General features: G+C 46.2%; 2 protein-coding genes and 2 pseudogenes across 2 annotated transcripts; 2 read left to right on the top strand and 2 right to left on the bottom strand.

The window, feature by feature from the left end:
• The first annotated feature begins 13854 nt into the window (after positions 1 to 13854).
• On the top strand, positions 13855 to 15358 carry LOC112892546. The gene is made up of 3 exons (XM_025959685.1): positions 13855 to 14364; positions 14842 to 14845; positions 15219 to 15358. The coding sequence occupies exons 1-3, from the start codon at positions 13855 to 13857 to the stop codon at positions 15356 to 15358; spliced, it is 654 nt and encodes a 217-aa protein (XP_025815470.1).
• A 1316-nt stretch (positions 15359 to 16674) lies between these two features.
• Positions 16675 to 18056, bottom strand: LOC112892545 (annotated as a pseudogene).
• A 3213-nt stretch (positions 18057 to 21269) lies between these two features.
• Positions 21270 to 23692, top strand: LOC112893968 (B2 protein-like). The gene is made up of 4 exons (XM_025961511.1): positions 21270 to 22237; positions 22352 to 22452; positions 22549 to 22632; positions 23199 to 23692. The coding sequence occupies exons 1-4, from the start codon at positions 21538 to 21540 to the stop codon at positions 23352 to 23354; spliced, it is 1041 nt and encodes a 346-aa protein (XP_025817296.1). The 5' UTR covers positions 21270 to 21537; the 3' UTR covers positions 23355 to 23692.
• A 2345-nt stretch (positions 23693 to 26037) lies between these two features.
• Positions 26038 to 27352, bottom strand: LOC112895793 (annotated as a pseudogene).
• Positions 27353 to 27524: the final 172 nt, after the last annotated feature.

Genomic DNA, 27524 nt, shown 5'->3' with positions numbered 1-27524 from the left:
CAAGCAAATTGAGGATCCTGCATTTTTTTATGCCATTGAAATTGATAAGTCATCTGGTCGGATAATTAATTTCTTTTGGGCTGATGGACAGTCTATCATGGATTATGCTTGCTTTGGTGATGCTGTGCCATTTGACACCACATTTCAGACTAATAAGTTTGAAATGCCATTCGCTCCTCTCCTTGGAACCAATCACCACAAGTAGACAATAATTTTTGGGGCTGCACTATTGTATAATGAAACTATCCCATCATTTATTTGGCTTTTTGAGACTTTTGACGGCAATGTCAGGCAAGCATCCAAGTACAATTTTCACTGATCAAGACGCAGCCATGGCAGGAGCAATTGCTTATGTATTCCCAAATACAAGGCATCGTCTTTGTTTGTGGCACATTTATCTTAATGCAGCTAAACATCTCGGTCATGTAATCAATAAGCATCCTCAGAAATTTTTACCTGCTTTTAAACAATGTGTATATGAAGATAGATCAAAGGAGTGTTTCAAAAGGAAGTGGAATAAATTATTGGATGATTATAATCTGAAAGATAACTCGTGGCTGCTAAATCTGTATGAGTTGAGAAAAAAATGGGCAGCCGTTTATCGTGACTCTTTCACAGCTGATATGACAACAACTCAGAGGAGTGAAGGTATGAATAATGTCTTCAAGAAAAGATTTCGTAGGAAGCTTGGTCTTTCTGAACTCATTGTTGAATGTGAAAAGGTTTCTATTTCTCTTCGAGAAAATGAGTTGGATGAAGACTTTAGATCCCGTATAAAGAACCCTGTTAACTACGTCTCAGATTTACCTTTGTTGAAAACTGCTAGCGAGTTATATACAAGGAGGATGTATAAAGAGTTCGAGGCGGAATTTAAGAGTCAATTTTCATTATCCTGTAAATTGTTACAGTCTGAGGAGTCAATATCAAGTTTCCAGGTCACACATATGCATGCAAATGAAGGAGCAACGACTGAATTCAATAGTACAGATATGACCATTACATGTTCTTGCAAAAAGTTTGAATCGATAGGTATGTATATACATTTTGAATTACCATAATCTTTATTATAATAAAAATTGCTGACCACTTGCTTCCATATCTTATAGGTATATTGTGCAATCATGCCTTCAAGGTGTTAAATATAAATGATATTTTTATTTTGCCACAACAATATATATTGAATCGATGGACAAAATATGCAAAAAGAGGTTTTTATATTGATAAAAAAAGTAAGTGGAAAAGGAAATTTGAAGGCACATGCAGCACGGTTATCTCGAATGGCAACATCCCTTGCATTGAAGTGTTCAACGTCAGAATCTCTTCTTGATGATTTAGAGAAAGCATTGCAGAAGTTAGATTTACAAGCAGATGATTCTCTAAGGAAGGTGCAGGAAAATAATGTTCCTATAGTTTCAACTGACGTTGCTGTAGGTACAGTGAATAGGACTATATCATTTAGAGTTCCTCAAGTAGTGAAAGGTGCCAAAAGTAAACGAGCAAAGAATGTACTTGAAAAGAAGACAACAAAGAGAAAGAAAAAATCGCAGGAGAAAGGTAACTTGTTGTTGCATGGACTGTATTTGTTTTACCATCTCATGTTTTATTAATATTTTGAAATATATTTCATATACAAATAATGCACTGCTTTCTTATATATGTGAACTGTAGGAGAAGAACCAAGTAACATTGGAGAAAATAGTGGCGCTAATATGGCTATACCAAACTCTTCCACTGATATGTTGGTCAACTTTTCGACTAATGTGCCTAATTGGATGCAAGGAGGATATACAAGTCTCTTACTTGGTATTGATCAAGACGCCTCAGCTGCACGAAAGTTACATTTTGATAAAGAAGCAAATGATGCAACATATAAGAAATAGAGCAGTTCAATTATCATTGTATATTGTCGATCCTAGAATTTTTCTTATGTATTCATGTTTTTAGTTGGTTTTGTGGACCTTAGTTACATGTGGGCAGAATTTATATTTCTAGCACATTTGGAAAAAAAAAACTCAGATGAATACGTGTGTTTGTTAGTTGATCTAAGACTGAACTATTTTTCTATTTGTGAGTTGCCTAAGTATACAGGTGTAATCAATAGGCAAAACAAATGCCCAGATGTTAACCACACGTCTCATCTGATCTGAGATGGTTACTGTGGCTGCCTGATCAGCATGCCAAGCTGCGAAGAACAACAAATCCCGAGAGTGGCCAGCGCGAACGTCGTGGAATACTGAAGTGCAGCAGTGCGTCGTGGAAAAAGTGCAGCAGTGCGTCGTGGAAAAAGTGCAGCTGTGCGGTGTGGAAAAGGAGATAGTAGCCGCGAGAGGGAGGCGAATTAAAACTAATCGAGCCGAAGGTAATTAATCCAGCTGCAGAAGAGTTACGCGGGGGCACCAAACCTCTGCTTACATGTGGGCCAGGGGGTATTAATCTGTCTGGGGCTGCAGCGGCGTGGGTTTGCAGCCGGTCTGCACCCAATTTGCTTCCGCTTGGCCTCACACTACAAGTTCCATTTTTAAAGCTGGTTATCGCTTGTCGATCTTGCCTATTGCACGTCAGATCTCCATCCTGCAAGAACAGTGTCACTAATTTTGCACAAACCCACCGGGGTGAGTTGACTCGACAACAAAGCCCTGCTCCGCCCCTTGTCCACCGATGATCATTTGCCTCGCTACAAACCAAAGCCCCCATTGCACTGCTCGTCGTTCATCTCTTCCACCGCGCTACCTTCCAATGCAAGCCTGATACCGATTGAGACTCCTAATTCCACGACCACAATTTAGCTTCACATGTTGACTATAAATACCCGCTATTCCTGGCAATTGAAATTTGGCAAATAAGGGTACCTCGTTCAGCGGGGATCTTCGAGCCAAAGTTAGGATGTAATTTCACTAGCGCCTAGTCCCCGTTCAGATGGGATGTGAATGCACTTTCTTTGTTTTCCAAGATGATTTACCCTATTCTTTGTGATCCTTTACGCCGTTACGAATGCACGCCGCTTGTTTGTCTGTTCCTTTTTTACTTTGGTAAGGGAAGCTATACTGCGCCATGCGCTGAATTCTGAATCGAAACAATTCTTTTTCATTCATCGCCAGACAGAATGTGGCGAGACTCATCGCCATCTGACATCCACGGCAACCAAGCGGACAAACTCACACCCCGTTTTGTACACTTTACTATTTTAACCCTCAACCCTTCCTTCCTTTTTGGTTTTGGCCGTTAGAGCACCTACAGTGTGTGAAAAAGCGATGCTTCAATTAGGAGAGAGAAGGTCTGGGCATCGATGCATCCCATTGCAGCACCCGATGCTTGATCAAAATTTCCTAGCTTCCATGCTTGTACATTCATCGATGCTCCATGGACAAAAGTCGGTTGCTGCCCCACTGTCAGAACACAATGTGAGAGAGAGGTAGAGTGAGATGCAGCTCGGGTACGTTTATTCGCCATTCTTTATATTCAAGGTGGGTCTCGAGTAATGGAACCAAGGTATGCAAGGCTTCAACCAAGATGTGACGTATTTTTCTCCAAACCCCCACACTGTAGGTGCTCTTAGGTTCTTTTTGGGAGGAAGAAGAGACACAACAGAGAGCAGAGCAGGCATCTTTCATCCAGGGTCAAAACCAACCCTACCAGCCTACCATGCAATACCAACAGTAGAGCAGCTTTTGCTTCTGCCCCCTCCCAGTCTTCTTTCTTTCTCGCTGCCGGAGGGACCTTTTTTATCTCTGGTGCCTCTGCCCCTGGGGCCGGCTCCATTCCCGGATCAACAAGCTCTGCAGTCTGCATTGCTAGTGCATGTGGCCTCCAAAAGGCACTTTTCTTGTCCCACGCCCGCCAGGATCGGGTCGTGGTACTGGTAGTAAAAGGATGGTCAGTCCGTGAGCTAGCAGGTCCTAGTAGTAGCAATGCAAGCATCACAATTCAAAGATGCTGCTGGTTGGTAGTCCGGTACAACCAGCATCTTTGTCCCTATACTACCGCTAGTCTACCGCCAGCTGCCAGTAGAAAAGATCCTGCGCGATTCATCAATGTTCAAAAGGTGCTACGAGTACTTCGACGACCCAAAGTATGGCCCCAGCGGCAAGCATCGAGTGTGATCTGTTTGTTTTTTTATTTTTTGAAGGAAAATCCATTGTGATCCGTGAACCTGCAACTTGGAGAACAGTAGATGTTCAATAGGCTTCTAGGCGTCGGCAAAACCGTCCATGGATGGATATGGCCGGCGGCTATAGATCAGAGAGTGAAATGCATCACGTCCTAGTGTCGTTGTCACTACACTCATTTGGACTTTGGTTCCTGTTGTGGTTAGTAGAGCCATTGAAGATCCCAATCTCCTCAGCGAACATTGTATATATCCAATCGATCCACGCAACTTGTAGCTAGTGAGAAGGCAATAGCAGGCATGTTCGTTCCAACTTAACTCACATGTGAGACTGCTCGTGTTGTTCCAATGATTGGAGTGCGCATGCATGCCATGCTCATGCATCTTTGGATAGGAGGGAGGGGCATGCTTGTACGTACGCGACGCGTCTATGATGAGAACGTAAGCTCTAGTGTCGTTTTGAAGAGATACGCTTGGGCCATCCCTCTCATCCTATGTAGCATGGACAGTGCATGACGCGAAATTGCAATGCACAGTACCCATTTTGTCATCATCAGGCCTCTCAGAGATAGATGATGATTGGGGTGAGAGCGCAACAAACACATTTTGGCGGGCCCACATGTATTTATGGGTATTCAGCTGAATACCTAAAAATTTTGGAAAAAAATTATATACATAGTATATAACATGTATATGTATTAAAAGATAGAAAATTACACCACAAAATAGGGTTCTCAATCTCATATTGCGTCTTAAGCTCAAATGGCCCACTACTTTCCCTCCTCCAGACCCAGTTGCGGCGGCCCAAACTGCTCCCCCCTCCCCTCAACCGGCGCACCACTACCCAAGTGCCCGTCCCGTCTTCCTTCCCCCGTTCCCGTCTTGATTCCCGTCGCCGCCCTACCTAGCGAAGGGCGAACCCTAGCAGCGGCGCGGCGCAGGACTGGCAGGGGCCAGTGGCAGCAGTCTAGCTATGTGGCGGGCGGCGAGCCTGGCGGCTAGTGCTGGGTGCATCCACGGCGGCGCGGCCCGCAGCTCTGCTCACACGGCACGTGGGGGTGCGGCAAGAGGCACACCGGCGGTGATGTAGCACTGGTCCGATCTTCCGATAGGTATGATAGATTTGATTGGTGGATAACTCGACGTTGGCGATCTAGGCTTTTAATCAGACACGATTCGAACCCTTGCAACTGTTACACCGCTGCTCTGTTGGTTATCAACCAAGTATAACTCGATTGACCTCGCCAAGAAGGCTTTTCCTTGCAAGCGAATCGAAGAACACAGGCAAAAGATGATAAACACGCAATCCGAAATTGTAGATGTGTATGAAGCAAAGATGATTATAGGGTTCAAGCTTTGAACACAAAGGGACTAATCGCTACAGTGGTGTAGAATAAGAACGGGGATCCTGATTCACAGCAAAGGGACTCGGCGTCACTGTTACAATGAAAAATATCGTTTTCTCGATGAAAAACTAGAACTAAACAAAATCCAAACCCTAATATGATGATGGCTACTGAGTTTATACCAGAAAGGGGGACGTCCTAGGGTTGGGGGTGACCAGGGGGCATCCTCAACCTTAGCTTAAGGCCCGACACGATATAAGGCCGATTTGGCCCAAATAGGTGATGTGGCATCTTGTCGTAGTTACATAGAATGATCCATGAACCTTCTAGAACTAGGACTTGAACCAAAAAAAAGCTTTCGTCGTTAGCTTTCCAACGCATCAAAGAACACCTCGTTTTGATGTCGTATGAGGGAGATGTGGCCGATTCCGTCTAGAGTGGTCTACTGAATGCGAACCGAACGCGGAATCCAAATTGATAACGACTTGTAACTTGGCAACGGGCACTCGTGCGTATCCATCCTGGTGATATCCTCATCAGGCGGCCGGCAGCGTGCATGGTGCATCTACGCCAGTGCCCAGCGACGTGCTCAGCCCTTGCTCGCCCCTCGGTGATAGCAATTAGCACAATCGTGGATTTTGGCCCTCAGCGATTCTGAAAAAGCAAGGTGAGCATGGAGCAATTTCGATTGGAGATTGATTGTTAATTTATGACAATTCTAGAGCAATGCAGTGACTTGAGTGATTGCAATTTTTAGGTTTAAATCATGACGAGGTAAACATAGAGCTACTTAGATGCATGGCATCATTCAGTCCAGTCAATTCATTTGTTGCTTTTAATGCTGAGAAGTTGATTAAGCTTGCTAAGTTCTATCCTCATGAAATGAACCAACTTCCTTTCAACTGAACCGATACATAAATGATGAGAAATCATGATAACTTCAAAAATTTAAGAAGTCTAGCAGAGTTATATATGATGCTAGTTAAAGAAGGAAAGGTTTCTGGATACGGTATTGTTTACAAACTTCTTAAATTTGTGCTACTCCTCCCTGTTGCACCTGCTGGTGTTGAGATGATCTTTTCTATAATAAATTTTGTCAAAAATAAGCTAAGAAGCTAGATGGGGTAGAAACATTTGAATGGTTGCTTGGTCACATTCATTGAAAAAGAATTCTTCTTGCAAGCTAAGGATCAGGACATCATCACTTATTCAGGACATCATCATTTATTTTCAAGGCATTAAGGATCGAAAAGTTAACCTGTAGGCTGAAATTTGTATGCTTTCTTATCATTTTGCTGTTTTATCCTCCGTTGCAACTTGGATATGTTGATTATTTATTATATATATTATCTCCGTGTCAAACAATTTTAAGTTATGATAAATACTATAATTTTGGTACTTAATTATGTGATATGAATCTGTACTTTGGGCTGCTAAAAGAATTTTACCTTTGAAAATTTTGAATACCCAAACCTCAAATCTTAGACCCGCTCCTCTACACGTATTATATCAGAGAGGACAAGTGAGCCAAACAAAAAAAACGTGTCTCCCAAGCAAGAATTGGAGCTAGAAAGTAGAAACTATCTTTGCCTCTGCCTTCATCACGCGGACCGACTCCTTGAAACCAAGCAACCGAACAAATCGAACGAACGCACGTATCCCATCACCAGGAAATAAAGTGCAGCGTGCGGTCGAGTGCCATCGACGCCATGCGATTCAGATACCAGGTATCCGAACGAACATCTATATATATATCTCCTCGCTCCCTGTAATAAGATCAGGTCGGTCAGGACGACACGTCGTGGGTCGCCATTACGTCTTCTTCTCTCTGAAAAAATAAGGAACACGTACGTCGTCGGGTGCGAGCCCAACGCCCATTTTCCTCCCTTGTTTACGGCTCTCGAGCTCTTTCTCGGAGCAGCTGTAACTCGTCGGAGAAAGGTGCGGGGGGCACATGCGGGATGCATCCTCTCTGGCTGGCGCTACCTTTACAGAATGGCGCGGCCGCCCCGCCCTTGTGTACGTGAACTATCTTTCAGCGCAAGCATATTGGCGCGCTTTGAGAGGCGGACGGGATTAGACTAATGTAAGCCCCAGGTTTCGAAAGATTGCAGGGCGCGGTTCAGCTTAAATAGCTTAGCTGACAGCATGGTCAAGTAGATATCACACTAAAAAAGACGAGAGCTAAATCAAAGCTTCTACAAGTACTTCTGGGCCCATCTATCTTGAAATAAGCATCACACCACTACTGTCATGATCCGAGTTTGCATTATATTTGGAGTCCGAAACAAAAGTACACACGTACACGTTAATATTTTCTGCGTATCATCTTTTTTCGCTCGAAGAAGAGAATGGCTTGTCATAGGTAGGCCATGTATACATACATTAAACGTTTTCCTTTATGGAAACAATGCAAAGTGAAGCATACTGGAAGCACGAATGCTAGACGAGCGAGAGGTTCATTGTGTTTCAGACACACTTAGCTTGTTCATTATCATATGGCGGTGTTGTCTTATTGGTTTGAGACAGTAGTGAAGGCAAAAAGGAGGACAAGCAAACAAACGACAGTTGGCTAATTAAGCTTTCGTGTCCGTCACCGCTCCACAAACAAATGTCAAGCACTCAAGCTAACGAACATGTGATAATTAGGCACGTAAAGTTCTTTCAAATCGTATCAAAGGGCAACGAGAACAGGAGGATAGTATGTTAATGTCTAAGAGAAAAGGGGAAAGAAATGAAAGAAAACAGGTCCCATTTATATATAACACGTAAATATTATTAGTGCACCCTATTACTACGTGTACATAAGTTTTGGCGAAGATGATGAGTTAGGCGGGCCTATATCTTAAGCTCATAATTCTTAATCTTTTCTCCAAGGAGAAAATAAAGGAGGTCTGCAAAGTGGTAATCGTATCTATTTTGAGGTTTGCTAACAGCCGCAAATGTTATATTTCGCTCGCGCAACTATAAAGAGAGATGTGGTAGTTGGGAAGGAGGAGCGCGAAGAGAAATACTAGCACCCATGTGTAAGTGTAATGGATATATGTGGTTAAAATATTCTATATTTCAAATGTCTAATTCACTTTTTTTAGATTTGTTTCTCAACCCATTTAAAGTTTTATGTTGGTTTGAGTTAATGTTACAAAATAAGATCCAAAACAATCAAAGATGTACCATTAATAGAATTTGATGTAACTTGTTTAATTCAAAGATGATTAAAGAACTTAAATCATACTAGAAACAAAAGGAGCAAAGATAAAATCGAACAAAGTCAAACGAGAAAACTACTTTGAACAAATGAGCAAATAAGAAGAAAGAACTGCAATAAAACAAAAGGAGAAAAACAGCTTATCACTAGTAGAAAAATATAAATATACCATGGAATAAAAAAAATTTGTTGGAAAGATTGTATTGTAATAATATGAGAATAATAATTTAATATTGCTGGAACAATCTTAAATATAAAATGAAACAAAGAAGTTTTATTATTGGAACAATTGGATTGTAAGATTAGAACAATATTTTATCTTTGCTAGAACATTTTAAATATACCATGGAATAATCTTAAACTAGTGCTAGAATAACATTCATGGAAAATTAATTTGTTCAACGGGAACAATAAAAAAACATTCAACATAATGGCCATAGATGCACTTAGAAAGATACCAAGAAAATATCTATAGAAAGTTAGAAAAATATAAAACAAAAAATTAAAGAAGTTTGAAAGATAAAGAATACAGAACAAGAAAACGGAGCTAGAGAAAAAAATGCTAATTGGGCCGGTACCTTACTTTTCTGGGCAGAATTCGCAATGTAGACTTCAATTGATGGGCCCCTCAAAGAAAAAAGACTTCGATTGATTGGCCGTGTAAATGAAGAAAAGAAAGATGAACCTGGAAAATCTGATGGGCCGAAGGAGCACTAGGCCTAGAAAGAATGCGCAGCCCAAACAATTGCTAGCCCGTGTGCGAGGTGCTGGCCTGCTGGGGGTTTGGTGCCGACTGTCACTGGTCGGACACGATAATTCCTTGAATTTTCTTTAAAAAAGGTTAAAAAATTAAATTCGAAAAAGGGTGCCGATTTGAAAAATTTTCAAAATAGGTACCACCCGCCCGATCAACGGGCGGGAGGTGCAAAATCTTTTTCCAGACCCCTCCTGAGGACCTCTTCGTGAATAAGAAACTTTTCTTATTCGCGAAGAGACCCCTGACGTGAGCGCGGGGGCATCCCGCCCCTCCAACGGGCGGGAGGTGCGGGGCCCTTACAGTGCGGAGGGGCATCCCGCCCGTTGGGCGGGCGGGAGGTTCCTCTCCCCCTATATAAGCCCACACCTGCCCCCTAAATTCCTATTTTATTCAGCAAAATCAGGAAAAAAAAAGAAAGGGAGGAGAGGATGACCCGTTCACGCCGGCGCCTCCTCCGCCTCGTCCTCACCGTGCTCCAGATGCACTCACGTACTTGGAGGGGCACATACGCCGACAGCCTAGGAATAGGGGGGAGGAACAAGAGAGCGCGAGGACTGGAACAGGCGGAGTAGATACTCCTGATTCGGTGGACTCTGTATATTTAAACTGTTTTTTTATCATACTATTTTATTTTTAATGGCTTGATGTATCATACTATCGTAATATTTGGATTCTACGTTGCAAAACGTTATCGCTTAACCATCTTCATACGAGTTTTAGATACCGTAATCTTCTTCGTAAAATTGAACTAAAATTTTATATGTATACAAAAGAGTATGACGAATAAATCTTGTATTTGAAAAAAGTATGAATTTTAAATAGTTTGTAAAATATAAATTCGAATAAAAAATAAGAAAGAGAGCACCTCCCGCCCGTTGGGCGGGCGGGATGCCCCCGCGGCCGCGTCAAGGGTCTCTTCACGAATAAGAAAAGTTTCTTATTCGTGCGTGAAGAGGCTCTCGGGAGGGGTCTGGAAAAAAATTTGGCACCTCCCGCCCGTTGGATGGGCGGGAGGTGTCCGGCCCCACGCCTCCCACCCGTTGATCGGACGGGAGGTACTTATTTTTGGAAATTTTTCAAATCGGCACTTCTTTTTCGAATTTAATTTTGTAACCCCTTTTTAAAAAAATTCATAATTCCTTCCTGGCAACGTGCGCGTTTTGGTTTATCTTGGACTGAACTGCGTCTCTATAGTTGGGCCATTGAAATGGTTAGAGGCCTAAATAAGTAGTTTCTTCACCATGCCAGGCTGATTCATTTCTAGTTCTTTCCCGCAATGAAATCACAAACTTTTTCAGAAAAAATAGAATGACAGAAAAAAGCTTATCAAAAAAATGACGCCAAAAGTGTAGCAAAAATGTGACACACACACTCAGAGAGAGAGAGAGGAGGGAGTCCATGCCAAATTACTTTTGCTTACTGTTTTGTTATTAGGGTCACACATGACATGAGTAAGGAAAAGCTAATCAGAACCGTTGGCGCTGTTAAACGTTGTAGAAGCCAACCTAGTTTGATTGACTGATTGCATGCAGACAGAAGACCCGCGCCTCGTTATTTATCCGTCCTCAAACTAAGCTGGTTGCAATGCCGCATTGCTTCGATGTTTTGGATGGTTCGGTGTGAACAGATCGTGTGGCAAGCTCCCAGGCTTGTGTGCTCCCCTGCAAGTGCAACGTGTCCGTACGATGCCTTCCGCCGAGAGGGAGGCCATCCCCATCAGGTCGGCCGGCGTCGCTGCACGGTGAGACCCTGATTTTGAGACACGCGCACAGACTCGCACCCGGGCGCGCTCAGTTGGGCCGCGAGGCTATTTGTAATGGGGGTTTCATGGAATATTTCATGGCATTAATTAGCCTGCCACATCAGCAATTTGGATGATATGGCACATCATTTAAGAAGTAAGAGTTTCATGAGGATAAAACTATATTAACCTATTTTCAAGAACTTGGAAACCGTGTGAAACCTCCATTGAGAGTGTTTTGTTTCATTTTCACACAATGAGTAAATTTTATTGGTTATTTATTTGCAACATTTAAGTAGTATGTTGGTATATGAAATAGTGAGATGAAACTCTCTACTGAGAGAGGATGTTTCATCCTTCTACAAAGTTGACGTGGCATTCTTGGAAACATAGACATGAAAGTCCATTGTGATTAGCCTGAGCGCTACTGTGCACACCCGAGTCCGCCGTCCAAGCAGGCCTCAGGCTGACTCCAACGGGTGGCAGCCATTTGGCCCATCCATCCTGGAGTTTGGCTGCCCCGTCAAGTCTACCTGGCCATCGATTTAGCTGCTGTTTGCAACGGAGCGGGTAAAATAGCTGGAGACGTTGGGTCTAGGCTGGTTCGCGCCACGGAAAGGAAAATGCCGCGCTAGTTGCCGCCACAGAAGCGAAAACAAGGCCCCGTCGGCGCACCTTGTCCGAGCTGGCGGTGGCCTCTCGCGCCACGCCTCGTAGCGACGGATCGGCGGCGTAGCCCCCGCCGGCCGCCGGTACTCGCGTGGCCCAACTCCGCCTTTGAGGCGCGGCGGAGGCGGAGGAGCTCCGCCTCGGGGACGCACCCGAGCGGGTTCCCCTCAACGACGCAGCGGCGGAGGAGGAGCTCCGCCTCGGGGACGCGCCCGAGCAGCTCCCCCTCAACGACGCAGCGGCGGAGGAGGAGCCCCGGCTCGGGACGCGCCCGAGCATCTCCCCCTCAACGACGCAGCGGCGGAGGAGGAGCTCCGCCTCGGGGACGCGCCCGAGCAGCTCCCCCTCAACGACGCAGCGGCGGAGGAGGAGCTCCGGCTCGGGACGCGGCCGAGCATCGCCCCCTCAACGACGCAGCGGCGGAGGAGGAGCTCGGCGTCGGGGACGCGCCCGAGCAGCTCCCCCTCAACGACGCAGCGGCGGAGGAGGAGCTCCGCCTCGGGACGCGGCCGAGCAGGTCCGCTGAAGACGCGGCGGAGGTGGAGGGGACGCACCTAAGCAGCTCCGGCGCCGGTCTACTCCGCTCCGAAGCCCGCCACCGTTCTGCTGTACGAAGCCCACCGCCGATCTGCTATTTCAACTCCATTCGTATTGATTTCTCTGCAAATCTGCTACGGGATTGTGTGATTTTTCCGATTCAATTAGTACGTCAATTAGTTCAGTCCGATTGTTGGTTTGGAGTATCATCCTATCAGATTGATGGACAGACCAATAGGCAATTTGGTTCGTAGCCATGGTCTCGCTTGTAGCTCTGCGCATAACTTTTGTAATTGATAGATTATTGTATTGCTTACAATGACCAGTAAATGTTTTATTCCCCTAAAGTATGACCAGTACATAATTTCCGTTTCATATTGGCTTGTAGCCACGAATCCACCATGCTCTTCCTATCACTGCAATAGCTAGCATGCATGCTATGCACACTCAAGGTTCTCCTGTTTGAGGCTGCTCCCAGCATCATATCAATCAGCTAGCGTGATATCCCTTTTGTGGATTGTATTCATACGTGGACAAATACCTAGTTGTCATTAATTAATTTCTACTCGTTAAGAAGGCTGAGATCAGGGGGAGCAAATAAAAAAAAATTGGTTCAATATGGAATTCATCCAATTAGAAATTAGTTTATCCAATTACAATGGGTTTGCAGATCAAAAAATGAGACAAACATGTTAGTTCATTGTGTGGGAAATAATTTGGTATTAATGGATTCAATCTTTTTTTAAAAGGTGGGGATTTCTTGGATGAACGAGTAATTAAATTTTCCAGTAGATGTGGATATTCCATATAGAATATGTCTTTCATAAATTTTAAAACTTGAGATGCCGGTCATACTTAGTATTTGTGCTTACATTTCAATACATCGTACCCGAGTACCTCCTTTGTATTTGTGCTTATGCTTTGAACATATCCCCAGTTGTTTATGATTTCATAACGTTATTTGTAATTCCCGTGGTACTGAACTTAATGTGTGAGGTATGTTGTACAGACTTCTCGAGCATGTCTTCTTGGTCATGCCTCAAGGAATCACTTTTTTGGCAGAATAAAAGGAAGAAAGATGAACAATGCATGGCAACTTCGATTGTCTTGGCTTCATTGGAACCTTGTAAACGTAAGAGGGGTGGTTCGGTTGTAGGGCATAAATTTATGCGTCGTGACAGAGAAGCAGCTTTTGAACAAATCATGAGGGATTATTTTGTTGACGATCCTCTGTACAGCGCGGAGGACTTTCGACGGCGGTATGTACCCTTTCCTGCTGTCAGTTGTCAGGGTTTTACCATATTTCTTGAGATGGTACGCTCTAGAAACTAATGGCCAATGTATTGCCTCGTCATGCACAGGTTTAGAATGAGAAAGTCCTTATTCCTTGACATGGTCCAGAAGATTACCGAGAAGAATTCGTATTTTCTTCAACGCGAGGATGCTTGCATGCACATCGGTTTCCATCCCATTCATAAATGCCTTGTGGCTATGAGGATGCTTGCCTACGGCAGTCCAGCTGATTCGTTCGACGACACATACCGCATGGCCGAGTCAACAGTTCTTGAGACTGTGAAGCAATTTGCAAGAACCGTCATTGCTGTTTATGAGTCTGATTTCTTGAGGCCACCGACTGCAAGCGAGCTTGAGACAATTTTACGAGTCAATGAAGCTAGAGGTTTTCCTGGGATGATCGGCAGCATTGACTGTATGCATTGGGAATGGTCCAACTGCCCGACTGCGTGGCATGGCCAGTACAAGGGGCACAAAGGCAAACCGACCATAATTCTGGAGGCTGTTGCTACACAGGACTTGCGCATCTGGCATGCATATTTCGGATTGCCTGGGTCCCATAATGACATTAATGTGCTTCATAGGTCCCCGGTGTTTTACGACCTCGTTGAAGGACGAAGACCGCAATTTGAGTTTGATGTTAATGGGAACAAGTACAACATGTGTTACTATCTTGCCGACGGAATATACCCTGATTGGGCGACGTTGGTAAAATCATACAGTGCGCCGATTAGTCTAAAGGAGAGAGTATATGCAGAAAGGCAGGAGTCAGTCAGGAAGGATGTGGAACACACTTTTGGGGGGTTACGGTCCAGATTCAGGATAATTTATAACCCTGGTAGGTTGTGGAGCCAAAGTGATCTAAACAACATCATGCGTGCTTGTGTTATTCTGCACAACATGGTGATTGAAGATGAGAGAAATTTGTACAACGATCATCAGGAGTTTGAGATGTCTTCAGACCCACCGATTTCTCGTAATAGAGATGTGCCGGAAATTTCTCAGTTGATTAATTCGTACACCAAAATTCGTGACAAGGCCACGTCTAACAGATTGCAACGAGACCTCATGGAGCACATTTGGTTTCTCTATGGCAACGATGCAGGACCTTTTGCAAATAAACAGCGCCTGCAGGAACATGGAACTCTGCGTTGATAATGATGTAATTAACTAATACTTAAACAGCCAGGTAAGTGCTGGTGAGACCATGTTTTTATTGTTGTCTTTAGAAAATATGAGATGTGTAATCTGTTTTCTCCAAGTGGCATGTAGCCAAAACTAAAGTTTTCCCTGCTGGTCTATGCCAGCAGAATTTTGCATGAGTTATTCTAGTTGATTGCTACATTGTTTTTGGTGCCACAACCAATTTGTACCTTATCATTGACAGGACTCAGTACCTTATCATTGACAGGACTCAATTTGCTACATTGCTTTAGAAACGTATATATCCTGGAAATGTAATGTCGCCATGTTTACTTCTGGGCCTCTGACCTTTTACTTCCATTCAATTTTGAAGGTTATTAGCCATGAAACTCTGATTAGCTTTTTTTTTGTTTCTGCAGAGAATCTGACTATGAACCTCGTGATAACAATGGAATTTCAGTCCAAGAAATGGGCAGCTGCTGGCAGTTCAGAGGTGGGAGGCCTACATAAATGTGATATGCTCCGCTTGACTCTTCGTTCAGAGGAAGGCTGTGTTTAGATATTAATTGTAACTGGGCACGTTCCCTGATTTTGGAAAGGGCTAAAATGGGTCGTGTTGTCTCTGAGGGCTAGTTTCCTGCTGTCATTTTGTTGCTACATGTTTTCTCAGTTAAGTTTTTATTTGATCACATGGAAGACCTTTGGCTGAAAGCACAGAAAACCTGCAGCTTTCTTTGGTGCGGCCGGACTGTACTGCTTTCTTGCATTTTGCAAGCAACACACGAAGAGGAGCACTCTCTTGTGCACAGCTTCAATATTTAATCATCTCAGACGAAACTACTTTCATTGATCAAATAGAAGCACATCGTAAAGAATCATCAAGCCTAAGCAGATCTAATAAAAATTTCATAAATTACACTGCTGTTGAAACATGCACGCAAAATGTTTTCATCAGCCATCAGCATTGTGCCAGTGAATCCATAATTGGTCACACAAAACCTGCACTAAAACTCTCTGCCTCAATAGATAACTGGTGCTGGTGAACAGGTGAAGTATGCTACAGAATTTCTGGATTCTTGGGTTTCGCTCGATGCACAAGGCACCACCAGTCCACAAGTTGGCCTACAACTGAAACTCATCATGTCCAAACATCTCGGAATCGTCTAATCTTGGACACAATATCTCTTCATGTTTATCGGTAGTATGAAGCTGTGATGTACAGAACGGATGCAGCTGCTGTAACAATCAGCTCCTGGGACAAAGCATCAGCCAATTAATTTTGCCTCCTTGCAAAACACACCAAGACTAAAGGATTTGATACTTGAAGAGCATGCAGTAAGATGAATAAATATGTCATAACACGTAACAATGCACCAATGGAGTGATTGTTCCATGAACAATATCCACCCAGCATCTATGCTTTCAGTTCAAATTATATCCTACATGCCACCACATACACATACAATGACTTACTGCTATGTCTTTGAATGTTTCTGATGGACTTCTACACGTTCTGTTATATTGAAGTGGCCAATAATCACATTTTCTAACCATATAACTGATAGATCTGCAGGCACTCTGATTTTAGCAGGGGAATCAAACCAACAGTTATCGTACCTGGTAGTAAAAAACAATACGTGGAGTATGCTGCCATGACAGCTCAATCAAGTTAATAGCTCCTGTATAACCCTGAAAATAGTAGGAGAGGACAATTAAACCAAAATACAATAAACATATCACGACCACAGGCACATAAAATTGGAGCACATAGTCTTTGACCTGGACTCTTCTCGGTGACAGGAGTTTCAGATGTGCTATGACAGTTTACAAACACCTTAAGCTTACAAACATAAGCCACAAACAGATTACAAACACTCAGGAATCACTAGTTGGAGGGGTGGAGATGCCTCTCCTCCTCATGATCTCCCCCTGTTTCTGCTGATACATCGCACGCAGTGCTGGAGTTAACTTGTCAAGATCCTGCGACATGACCATAAGATCCGCATTCCATTGGTTCAACTCGTACTCATTCTATCGCGTCTTGGCATTGGACTCCATTACTGCCCATTTCTTCTCCCAGTTTAGCTTCTGCAACTCAAGCCTCTCTCTCTCCATCTTGAACATTTCGTGCCTAAGTTGATCTTCCTTTACATCATTCTTCTCTCCTCTATCATGCATCTTCTGCAGCATTTCCATTGCTGCACTTGACGATGACGTATCAGCCATTATCCGGGCTCTCTTCTTCGCGCTGTCCCTTCCTTCAGGTCTGTCTGGGAGTGTACTTTCAGCCTACACAGAACATGTTTCTGTTTCGGAGCATTTCGGGGCAGGCCTTTGGTTAACTCTTTGAGCCATGTTACTTTCCGCCATCCTCGCGTGCCACTTCGACTCTCCTCGCAGAATGAGCCAGCAGTGATGGAATTGCCATGGCTCGATTTCTTCGTACATCCTGATGGCATCATTAATCTGTCGAAACGAAACAAACATTCATTGTGCGCAACAATCAACATAACAACTGAATAAATGTTTAAAATGGTTTACCCTGTCCTGCTCATTCTTGCCACTTTGATTCCTCCTTCCCATAGCGTCATAGAAGCCACAAAACTTGTTGACGGCCTTCTGAATAGTCCCCCACCGGTTTTCTATTGAAACCTTAGTCCTATTTGTACTCAATCCATTGTTGTCCACGAAGTGTCGATGCATTCTTGTGTAGTACCCAGCAGCAGTTTGGTTGGTTCCTGTAGTGGTAACGTCATATAGCATGTCTCATAAAGGCTGGACAATGGAAAAGTGGAGTACTTAAGTCATCGCCTACAGCTTACCGATAATAGGGTCCTTGCTAACATGCAGAAATGCTGAGCAGATTGCCCTGTCTTCCTCGTGGGTGAATGACCTTCCTCGCTGGGCAAGCCTCTTCTTCCCCTTTTTGTTTGAGACTTGGGTTCCATCGACCTCTTCAACCTCTGGGTCCTCGGTGGGAGCAAGAGGAAATGATGCATTGACAAGAGGACTTGCAGGCTGAGATGGTACGCCCATGTTATGCATTGATCCACTAAATGCACCGTTGAGGTTGTACTGAAAACAGAGATGTGATTAGTGAAACATTTAAAGTACGATATGCAAAATCCAAAAGGAAGGAAACATACCTTCTCAAGCTCCCTTATGGTTGACGGCAGAGGTAACGACAACTCATTGGAATTGTCACCTCCTTGAGACGGACCACCCTGAAACATGTAACCATTGAATTGGTTGTCCATCCTGGAATAATGAGTGTATACTTTGTTAAATAATTCACTCCATTACTGCAAGCAAGTAGGGCATATTTATAAATCGAACGAAATCGTGCCCACATCTAAATCAAAGAAAATCGAACACAATCAGCATCACAGGCCACAAAATATGCAGTGAAACTGAAATTGAAATGACAAATCATAGAAATATCAACTGTCAATTTTGTTTGGAAGTTCAAACTTCCAGTTCCAAACTAATTGTAGATCATTTAATTACAACTAGAGCATTGAAAAAAATAAACACATACTCCAACTGCAATGGAAATTAGAGCTCTAACAAAATTCAGATTGTGATCAATCCATGGCCCTTGGATATCGATCGAAAGAAAAAAATAAATACATACAAGACATACTGCAAGTTTGTCTTTGCTAACTCCTTCATGTCTTGCAACAGGCCATGTCTGTTTTAACTTGACTGTTGGCCTCATACAAGACATACTGCAAGTTTGTCTTTGCTATCAACATGCCGCTCAAATCGCTGTTCCTTTCAAATATTCAGCAACGATTCGAGCTATATATATTGTGCTCAAAAGATAAAGAGAAATATCATCGACTCTCCACATGCAAAACATACTCTTTTCTGTGATGTAGTTAAGTAGCCAACACTGAATCTTAAGCTTCCCATACCGATACTGCAATAGTACTATGAAATGGACAGCAAAAGATATTGGGGAAACAACAAAAGGGATTGCGAAAACAAATTTGACACAATTTTCGTTTTAGTACTGAGGGTGGTCAGAAACATTTCCTTTGCTTAAGCATTTGCTGCGCTACAGATCGAAATCATAGCATTGCCAGCATAGGACATGGCGCTACAGATCGAAATCAGGGGCGGAACCAGCATAGGACATGTACACCCAACAATTCTTGCAAACGAAATCGAAGTTAGTACGTATATATTGTAACTGGATTCAGATCCGGCGCTAAAATAGGGTTTCGGGTGCTCCGGCTACGACAGCAGAAGAAAAGAGAGGGGGCGGGCATACCTGGAGGATGCGCTCGTCGCCAGCAAAGGGAGGGAGGAAGAACACACCTTGTCCGCGCGTCGGTGACCGAGGTGAGGAGGACGGGATTCGCGCCGGCGGCGGCCGAGGCGGGGAGGACGAAAGTGCGCCGGCGGCGGTGAAGTGGCCGCTGGGCGCGACCCTGCGGGGAGGAGGGGAAGGCGCGTCGGTGGCCGAGGCGACGAGGACGGGATGCGCGCCGGCGGCGGTCGAGGCGGGGAGGAGGGGAACTCGAAACGGATGGAGACGGAGGGGGAGCGGGACAGGGAGAAGGAAGCCGCCGTGCTGCCGTTGGTACGACTGGGCCCAGCACCGATCGCTAGCGGCCACAGTACCGGCCAGTTTCGCTGCTTCTCCGTCGTGCCGCTATTTTGGCTGGCCCAAATGGCTGGCCCGTTGGACCACCCATCCGAGCGCTACAGTACTCGCGTGGGAGCTATTTTTGCTTTGCCTGCCCGGATGGCTACTCCGTTGGAGTCAGCCTCGTGCCTGGGCGGGCACCAACACCCAACCACCTCAAGACAAACCCTGTGAAGCTGCGACTCTGACCCGCCGCAGCACCGCAGTCCTCCGCGGACCACGTCCACGCGCTCCGGTCTCCCTCCCCGCTCGCTCCGCCCAATCGCGCCGCGCTGCCGGTGGTGGCGTGCGGCGACCCCACCACGCGCGTCGGGCGCTCTCGCTCGAGAGACGGCGCGCGGCGGCGTGCGGGGACGCGACGCGTGCGCACGTCCTCGCGCGGGCGCGGGGACAGGCGGCGCGCGGCGGGTGCCGTCTCGCATGCGACATCGCCACGCTCGGGGTCGCCTGCCCCCCGCCCGGTCACGGCCGCTGCGGGTCCGTCGCTGCTTCCTTCGGGTGTGAACGCGACCGGTGATCCAGGAGATGCCCTGCCCACCCTGGGTTTCACCCCGGCACGCGCGCGGCACGGCTCCGTGTGCCTGACGCGCCCGCAGCTGCTCCGTTTTTCTGGGTGCGGCCCCGGGAGAGCTGAGAATTCGGGAAGGTTGCCCTGCGCCCATCACCTGTTGATCAGGATCATGCACGCTTGCTTTGCTTGTCCAACCTAAACTAGAAGCCAGATGAATGCGGGTTGCAGAGCCAGGCAGGGCGCACCCGGACGTGCGTCGGGGTCGGGGTTGCCGCCGCCGCGTCCCGCCGTCCCGTGCATTGCGTGCCCCCACCCCACGCATCAGTAACTAGTGTCGTAGCCGTAGTTCCAATATAATCTGACGCCGTGGGCGATGATAACATGGTTGTTCGGTTGATGCTCGTTTCATCAGTGCGTGTGTGCGTGATCTTCCTTCAACTTGGAGAGCTGGGAGTGGCCATCGGCTGCCGTGGACTGCACGATCTGCCGAGAGGTACATCTACGTGCTTACCTTGGCTAACGTCCAAAGCTCCACTGAGCCAGCCTTGGCTAACGTCCAAAGCTCCACTGAGCCAGCAGCAAGCCAGTGGGTTTTGGTAGCTTACTCGTAAAGCCTGATGCTGAATGCGAAAGCCTCCCTCCTAAAAACTCGTCAGTACAACCAGGCCCACTACTATTCCGAGGTGCATCACCTCATCTAGATATTTTGGCGCAAATTCAACAAAAAGCCGGTAGCTCCCTGGAAAAGGAAAACCCGTCAAGCCGTCGTCATTACCGGTACGAAAATGTGGCTGGGGAGTCGAGATCCTAATAAACCCAGAGGGTCCATGTCGTGCCAGTCACACTCTGTATTGTGCTCCACTATAGTGCTTAGAGGGTCCGACACGTCAGCCAATAAATCTTTGAGCGGGTCGTAATACCTATAAGGAGGCGAGACAGGGGTACAGCTGTCTCGCGTGACGCGTAGTGGGAACAAGGGAGCGCTTGCAAATTTGGTATCTGCTTCCCGGTCGGAAAACGGCCCGGAAGTGAGCGATGAATGAGTGACCGGGACCGCAGGTGTGCTGACCGATCGATGCTCCAGCTTACCAACTGGCCAAGCCGTGTCCGTTCGCGACGTGGCAGCAGACGTTTATTTACCCGCATAACCTTAGCGACGAAGGCGGCGCCGGCGCGTGCCGGGGCATCCACGCCTCGTCTCGTCCCCTCGCCACGGCGCGACGCGGTTTGGCCACCTTCGCCGAAGCTTCCCTTCCCCGCCCGCGCGGGGACACGGAGGGCGCACGCCCACGTCCGGCCGTTGCCAAGCGACGCCGAGCGCACACGCCTGGGGTCACCGCCCGATAACGATACGTACGGCTCCACTCCGACGCGATTGGTAACCAGCTGACAACTGCACCCACGTCCTCCACCGCGACCCACCGGGCAGGCGATAAAACCCCTGGCCACACGCGGCGGCACCCCCACCCACTCCACTCCGTTTCATTTCCCACTCCCCTGCCCCCGCGCCTCTCCCCGACTCCCTCTCCGTTTTCCGGCGAACTCGCGGCTATCCGGAAGAAACAGGCCGGCCATGGAGGGCTACGACCGCGAGTTCTGGCAGTTCAGCGACCAGCTGCGCCTGCAGACGGCCGCCTTCTCGGGCCTCTCCCTCGGCGACTCCATCTGGTCCCCGGCCGCCGGCGCCGGCCGCCGCAACTCCTCCCAGCCCGACGCCGGCCTCTTCGCGTCCCCTGCGCCCGCCGACGCCGCCCTGGCGGCCGCCAAGAACAACCTCAACGGCGGCGGGCCGGGGCTCATCGGCTCCGGCAAGCTGGCCTTCGGCGCAACCACCACCAGCAAGGCCGACCGCTACAACAACCTTCCCACCGACAAGGCCGCCGCCGCCTACAACAACAACAACATCAACAGTGGCTATGCCAAGAACATCAGCAGCAACGGCTTTAAGATGGGCTACAACAGCAACGGTAGCAGCAACAACAGCGGCGAGGTGAAGAGCTACTTCAACAAGTCCGCCGGGAGGCCGGCGAGCAACAACAGCAGCAGCCACCACGGCGGCGCCGGCAAGAAGCACGGCGGCGCCGGCGACTACGGCAAGAAGAAGCACGCCAAGAACGAGGGCGGCGGCAACAACAACGGCGCGGCGGCCGCGGACAAGCGGTTCAAGACGCTGCCGGCGTCGGAGGCGCTGCCGCGGGGCGAGGCCGTCGGCGGCTACATCTTCGTCTGCAACAACGACACCATGGACGAGAACCTCAGGAGGGAGCTCTTCGGTAAGCACGATCCGTCCAGTTCTATTGTAATAATTCTCGGATCACGCCGATTTCCTGCGCCGAAGAACGCTCGGAGATTGAGCTGACGAGAGATGCTGGCGTTTGGGGTCGCAGGGCTGCCGTCCCGGTACAGGGACTCGGTGCGGGCCATCCGGCCAGGGCTGCCCCTCTTCCTCTACAACTACTCCACCCACCAGCTCCACGGCATCTTCGAGGTAACCAAGCAATTCGATTTGCTTTCTCACCGATCCGAAGAACTACTGGCCGTTTCATCCGTGCTCACCGATCACCTCGTACGTGTTGTTCATCAGGCCGCGAGCTTCGGCGGGACGAACATCGACCCGACGGCGTGGGAGGACAAGAAGTGCCCCGGCGAGTCGCGATTCCCCGCACAGGTACCCTGCCTTCACCTCGCCTCCCTCCCCTGCTCCGATGGCTAAGCTTAGCTCGAGTCTCTCTACTGCCATGGCGGATGACCGATCGGCTCACGCGCTGGCGTTGATCATGCACCTCTTTGAACAGTTCAACGCCAAGCAGAATTACCACCGACAGGCCAAAAGCTAGAGACCCATCCACGTGCTTCGACGTGCAGAAGGGGTCTGGTCTGGCCCGACCAACCGGACGCAAAAAGATCTTTTAATTTGTGTTTCGACAAAAATCCGCGTGGAAAGAACCAATTGATTCAATTCGATTAACAAGTGGAAGCTTTATTAAATCGGCACTGTTCTAGAATGTGGATTAGTCGGTAGAGATCAGTAGTGGCCGCCTAACCTACCACACCTATCCGAGCGAGGGCAGGTCGGTTTGGCTTGGCCAGTCTGCAGAGGGTTCGGCAGGAACGCAGATGGTCCAACCAAACATCGAAACCTGTTCACTTGATTACGTTGCGTGCGCTCTGAGTCTCAGTTAACCAGGCACTCCACATCATCGTAACGCTGACGCTGATGCTTTCGACGCGCAGGTTCGCGTGGCGACGCGGAAGATCTACGACCCGCTGGAGGAGGACGCCTTCCGCCCCATCCTCCACCACTACGACGGGCCCAAGTTCCGGCTCGAGCTCTCAGTTACCGAGGCCATCGCCCTCCTCGACATCTTCGCGGACAAGGAGGACGCCTGAATGCCTGACCGATCCTTCGTCAGGCCGCCGCGGCCCCCAGGGGGCGCCGCCGAGCAACAAATAAAAGCAGACATGCACAGTACATGTCACAAGACACCGGTATTAGCATTGTTATCATGCACACCTTTGTTTGATGTGAGGGCTATGAGGCATGCGTCCCATTGCTTTGTTTTTATGATGACACTAGCGCGACGATTTGCAGAGGAATAGCCCTCGTTTCTCCTCTTGTACTGTAAGTTGTAGACATGTTCGGACCAAGTGCCATGTACAAATCACTTTGAGATCTGTTCCTGTGTTGTAAACCTGAACATAATGAACGGTCTTGCTCTGTTCGTACACTGTATGTGTTGCTCTCTCTCTCTCTGTTCAGACACTAGAGTGTGTCTTGGATGGGAATTCGTCCTAGGCCACAATATAATAATAATGCGCAGTCTCGGCTATACTGTGTCTGAACGGACCAGATTCCAGAGCATCAGCAAGACAGCAACCTTCTGGAAGGAAAGTAATCACCTAGCAATACCTCCCTCCTGAGAGGCCGAGACCTTAGGCATCTGAAAGCAGAGGGTAGCTGCACAACAAGGCATGCTAGACAACAAGACAGCACACATTAAGAGTAAGTTTGGTAGAGCTCCGCTCCCTGATTCTCCTCTCCTGATTCTCCATGGGAGTTGATTCTCCTGATCCTTTTCGAGAATTGGAATCAGTTTGTAAAATCGTTTGGCTGCGAAACTGATTCTTATATGTTGATTATCTATAATACCCTTCGCTACCTATTCTTTTACAAATTATGGTTGTATAAATCTTTAATAATATATATAAATATTACATAAGTATTTAAAAGGCATCTAAAATTCAATTAAGGGCGTAGAGTCAACTCGAATACAATTATAAGGTCTAGAGTCAACCAAAATACAATTAAGGGTCTAGAGTCAACCCAAATATAATTAAAGGTCTAGATCCAACAAAAATACAATTAAGGGCCTAGAGTGAACCGAAATAAAGACCTAGAGTCAACCAAAATACATCATACTTGTAAATCAATCACCTTGCCTCCCAAATTGCTCTAGCTAGGTCATCACGAAATCTATTCATGTTCCTACTACTATATGCTATGGTGGATGTGTCGGACACATTCTGAGGAACATGTCTTCTGTATCGGGTTGGAATTGTAGGAACATAGTCAGGGTCTCGATCACATTTTTGGAAATCCTCATCAAGAGCATAATTCTCGCGGATGTAGTTATGAAGGCACATTGTGGCAGCAACAATCATCATTTGCTTATCCAATGGATATGTCGGCATCTTCAGAAGAATCCTCCATTTCATCTTCCATACACCAAATGTGCGCTCTACTACATTACGAAGACTTGAGTGCAAGTAATTAAACCTCACTTGCTCACCATTAGGTGCTGCGCTATTCCTCCATTCTGGAATATGGTATCTCTGACCTTCGTAAGGAGCTAAATAGCCATCTCTATTTGGGTAACCAGCATCAACAACATAATATTTTTCTGTGTCATATGAGAACAAATATGAAGTTATAAGAAAACAATATCCAGAAATAACAAAAAATAGAACTCAAGATATAATTGAAGTGTACCTAAAGGAGGATGTGGGAAGGTATCTTCATCACTTTCAAGTGCATGGTACAGTACAGTAGTATCATGCATAGAACCAGGTTGACCAATAGAAACATATGTGAAACGCATATCAAAATCAACAACTCCCATTACATTGTGAGTAGGTTTTTCAGACCTTCCAATATATCTAATGAGGTCCCTCTTCCGTGGTGTTGCAGTTATATGAGTGCCATCGATTGCTCCTATGCAATCTTTGAAGTGTGGCCACATTCTTGGATCATTGGTAATTCTACTATGCACTATACGGGAAATTAGGATCCTTTGGTTGTATATATCTTTTGGACATTGCCACCATGCAGTGCAAAACTTTAGTGAATTTGCGACTAATTGTCTCACTAGAATGCTTGAAATCTTTTCGAATAGCAGAGTTCGACCAACTATGACCACAAACCACAAGAAACAACCCAAGAGATTCTATAGAGTTCATATGACTAGAGAATTGTAGGCCAAAATTACTAACCAACTCATCATGCAATTTGTAGAATAGCCATGGGGGCATCCTGAACATCTCATAACATTCGTTAGGATTGCTGAGTGTTTCCATGACCCAAGCCATACCAAGAAAAGTTGTAGTCCTTCGCTCATTCTTATCAACATAAGATGCATAATACCATGATAAGAAAGATGCAGCAGCATGAATACCATTTTGGTTCTCTGTGATCAGCCGCATGACTTCCAGATCATCCACTTCTGAGTCACTTGAGTCCATCCCACTATCAGAAGAAGACATCTGTCCATACACACATAACAATTATGAGAACAAGAAGCATTGTCATACAATTCATACACCATATAAGATGTCATACATTCCATACAGCATGAACCATGTCATACATCTCATAGAAAAAATATTACAATACAACAGAAAAATTGTTATAGGTTCATGAAAAATTGTTATAACACAATACCATGGTAAAGGTTCTAGTAGGGAAAAAATCACAGCTTGCACGCAGTAGGGAAAAATGTAACAAACTCATGAAAAATGATACAATGAACATGCCACATGCATGTTCTCACACTACATGGTCAAATCATTCCTTGTGAGCCAATTATGCTTCATTGTAAGCCACTAAAACCATTCTTCTGGCGTCTCCAAAGTCATAAACATCTCCCTCTCAGCTCGCTTGATGAAGACTTGAGAAGCTATGAAGTGTTCTTTGCTTCCTGGAACAGCACCACACTCTCTAACCAAAACCATGACATCCTTGATTGAATCCTCCCTCCTTGCCAAAGACTCACATGAGGCAGTACTCCTCTCGCTCATGGAAACAAGCTTGTTCAGTTGATCCTGCACCCAATGTCCGCCTGGAGTCTTTGATTTTTTACCCTTATCCTTTCGGCTAGTAGGTGCAGACCGCTTTCCTTTGGAAGGTTCAGGGGAGATCTCATGACAATCATCATCGGCTTCGTTAGCCTCGTAATCTTTATCTTTGTCATCATCAGGTTCGGTCTCTTGAGTGTTAGGTGCAGCACCACTTGAAGGAGACCAATGATCATCTCCCGTGTTCCGAATATCTTCAAACATAATGGTCTTTAAATCTTCATGCTGAAGAGGACCATCCTTGAACTTGGCAATTCCTTTATACACCTGCAAACAAAAAGGATAAATACATACATATTTGCATAGCTTTCAAGACTACCAAAAGATATCAATCATAATTATTGGTACCTTATTTTTCTTCTTCCACCAAGAGTCAGGTGCAGTATATGTCTTCTTCATAGGGTCCCATCCTAACCCCGGTTTCCTTGGTCAATCCTTTCCAGTTAGCATACTCTTTCTGCATCTTATCCCATTTGTTCTTAAATTGCAGCTTGTTATAATCCAATCCAGTCTTCTCCTTAAACTTTTTCATAACATTTTTGTACTCAGTCCTGTTAAGATGAGTACCATTGCGATTGTGTACTCTCACTTGTTCAGCAAACAACTCACATAGAAGTCTAGTGTTCTCCTCATTCCAATCAGCGTTTTCAGCCATCTCGCTGTACAGAAAATAGTTCATGGCGAGTACCGACATATTGAGCAAATACAATTGTAACAATGAAGTGGCACAATAGTTGGACATGTGAAAAATCAAATGCTACCTTACACATGACATACAACCAACTGTCTGTACCAACATATTAACCATATAAAAATTTAGCACACAATTACACAATAGTTGCTTATGTGACCAAACAAATGCACTTGTCTGTACAAAGAATTTAGCAGTCTGTATAAAGAAAATAGCACGAGCATCAGGTTGAGCAGTCTGTACCTTAGGCCGGTGGAGCAGAGACCGAACTAGACGAGGAACTGCAACGGAAGGACCGGTGAAGCCGCCGGTGGAGCAGTCTGTACCTTACACCTGCAAAAGAAGGCCGTCGTGTGAGAGGAGAAGGGCGCACAGGGAGTCCAGGAGGCCTCAACCGAGGTCGGCAGGAGTGGAGGTGGCTGCCGGCCGACCGGATCTGAGGCTCTGACCGGTGTATAGGAGGGGCGGCGACCAGAACATACCGTCGAGTGGGGGAGGGAGAAGGGGGCGCAGGCAGG

The sequence above is a fragment of the Panicum hallii genome, chromosome 5 (assembly GCF_002211085.1).
Source record: "Panicum hallii strain FIL2 chromosome 5, PHallii_v3.1, whole genome shotgun sequence".
Lineage (NCBI taxonomy): Eukaryota > Viridiplantae > Streptophyta > Magnoliopsida > Poales > Poaceae > Panicum > Panicum hallii.
Note: the sequence above shows the minus strand (reverse complement) of the source record. Positions and strands in the feature narration are given on the sequence as shown.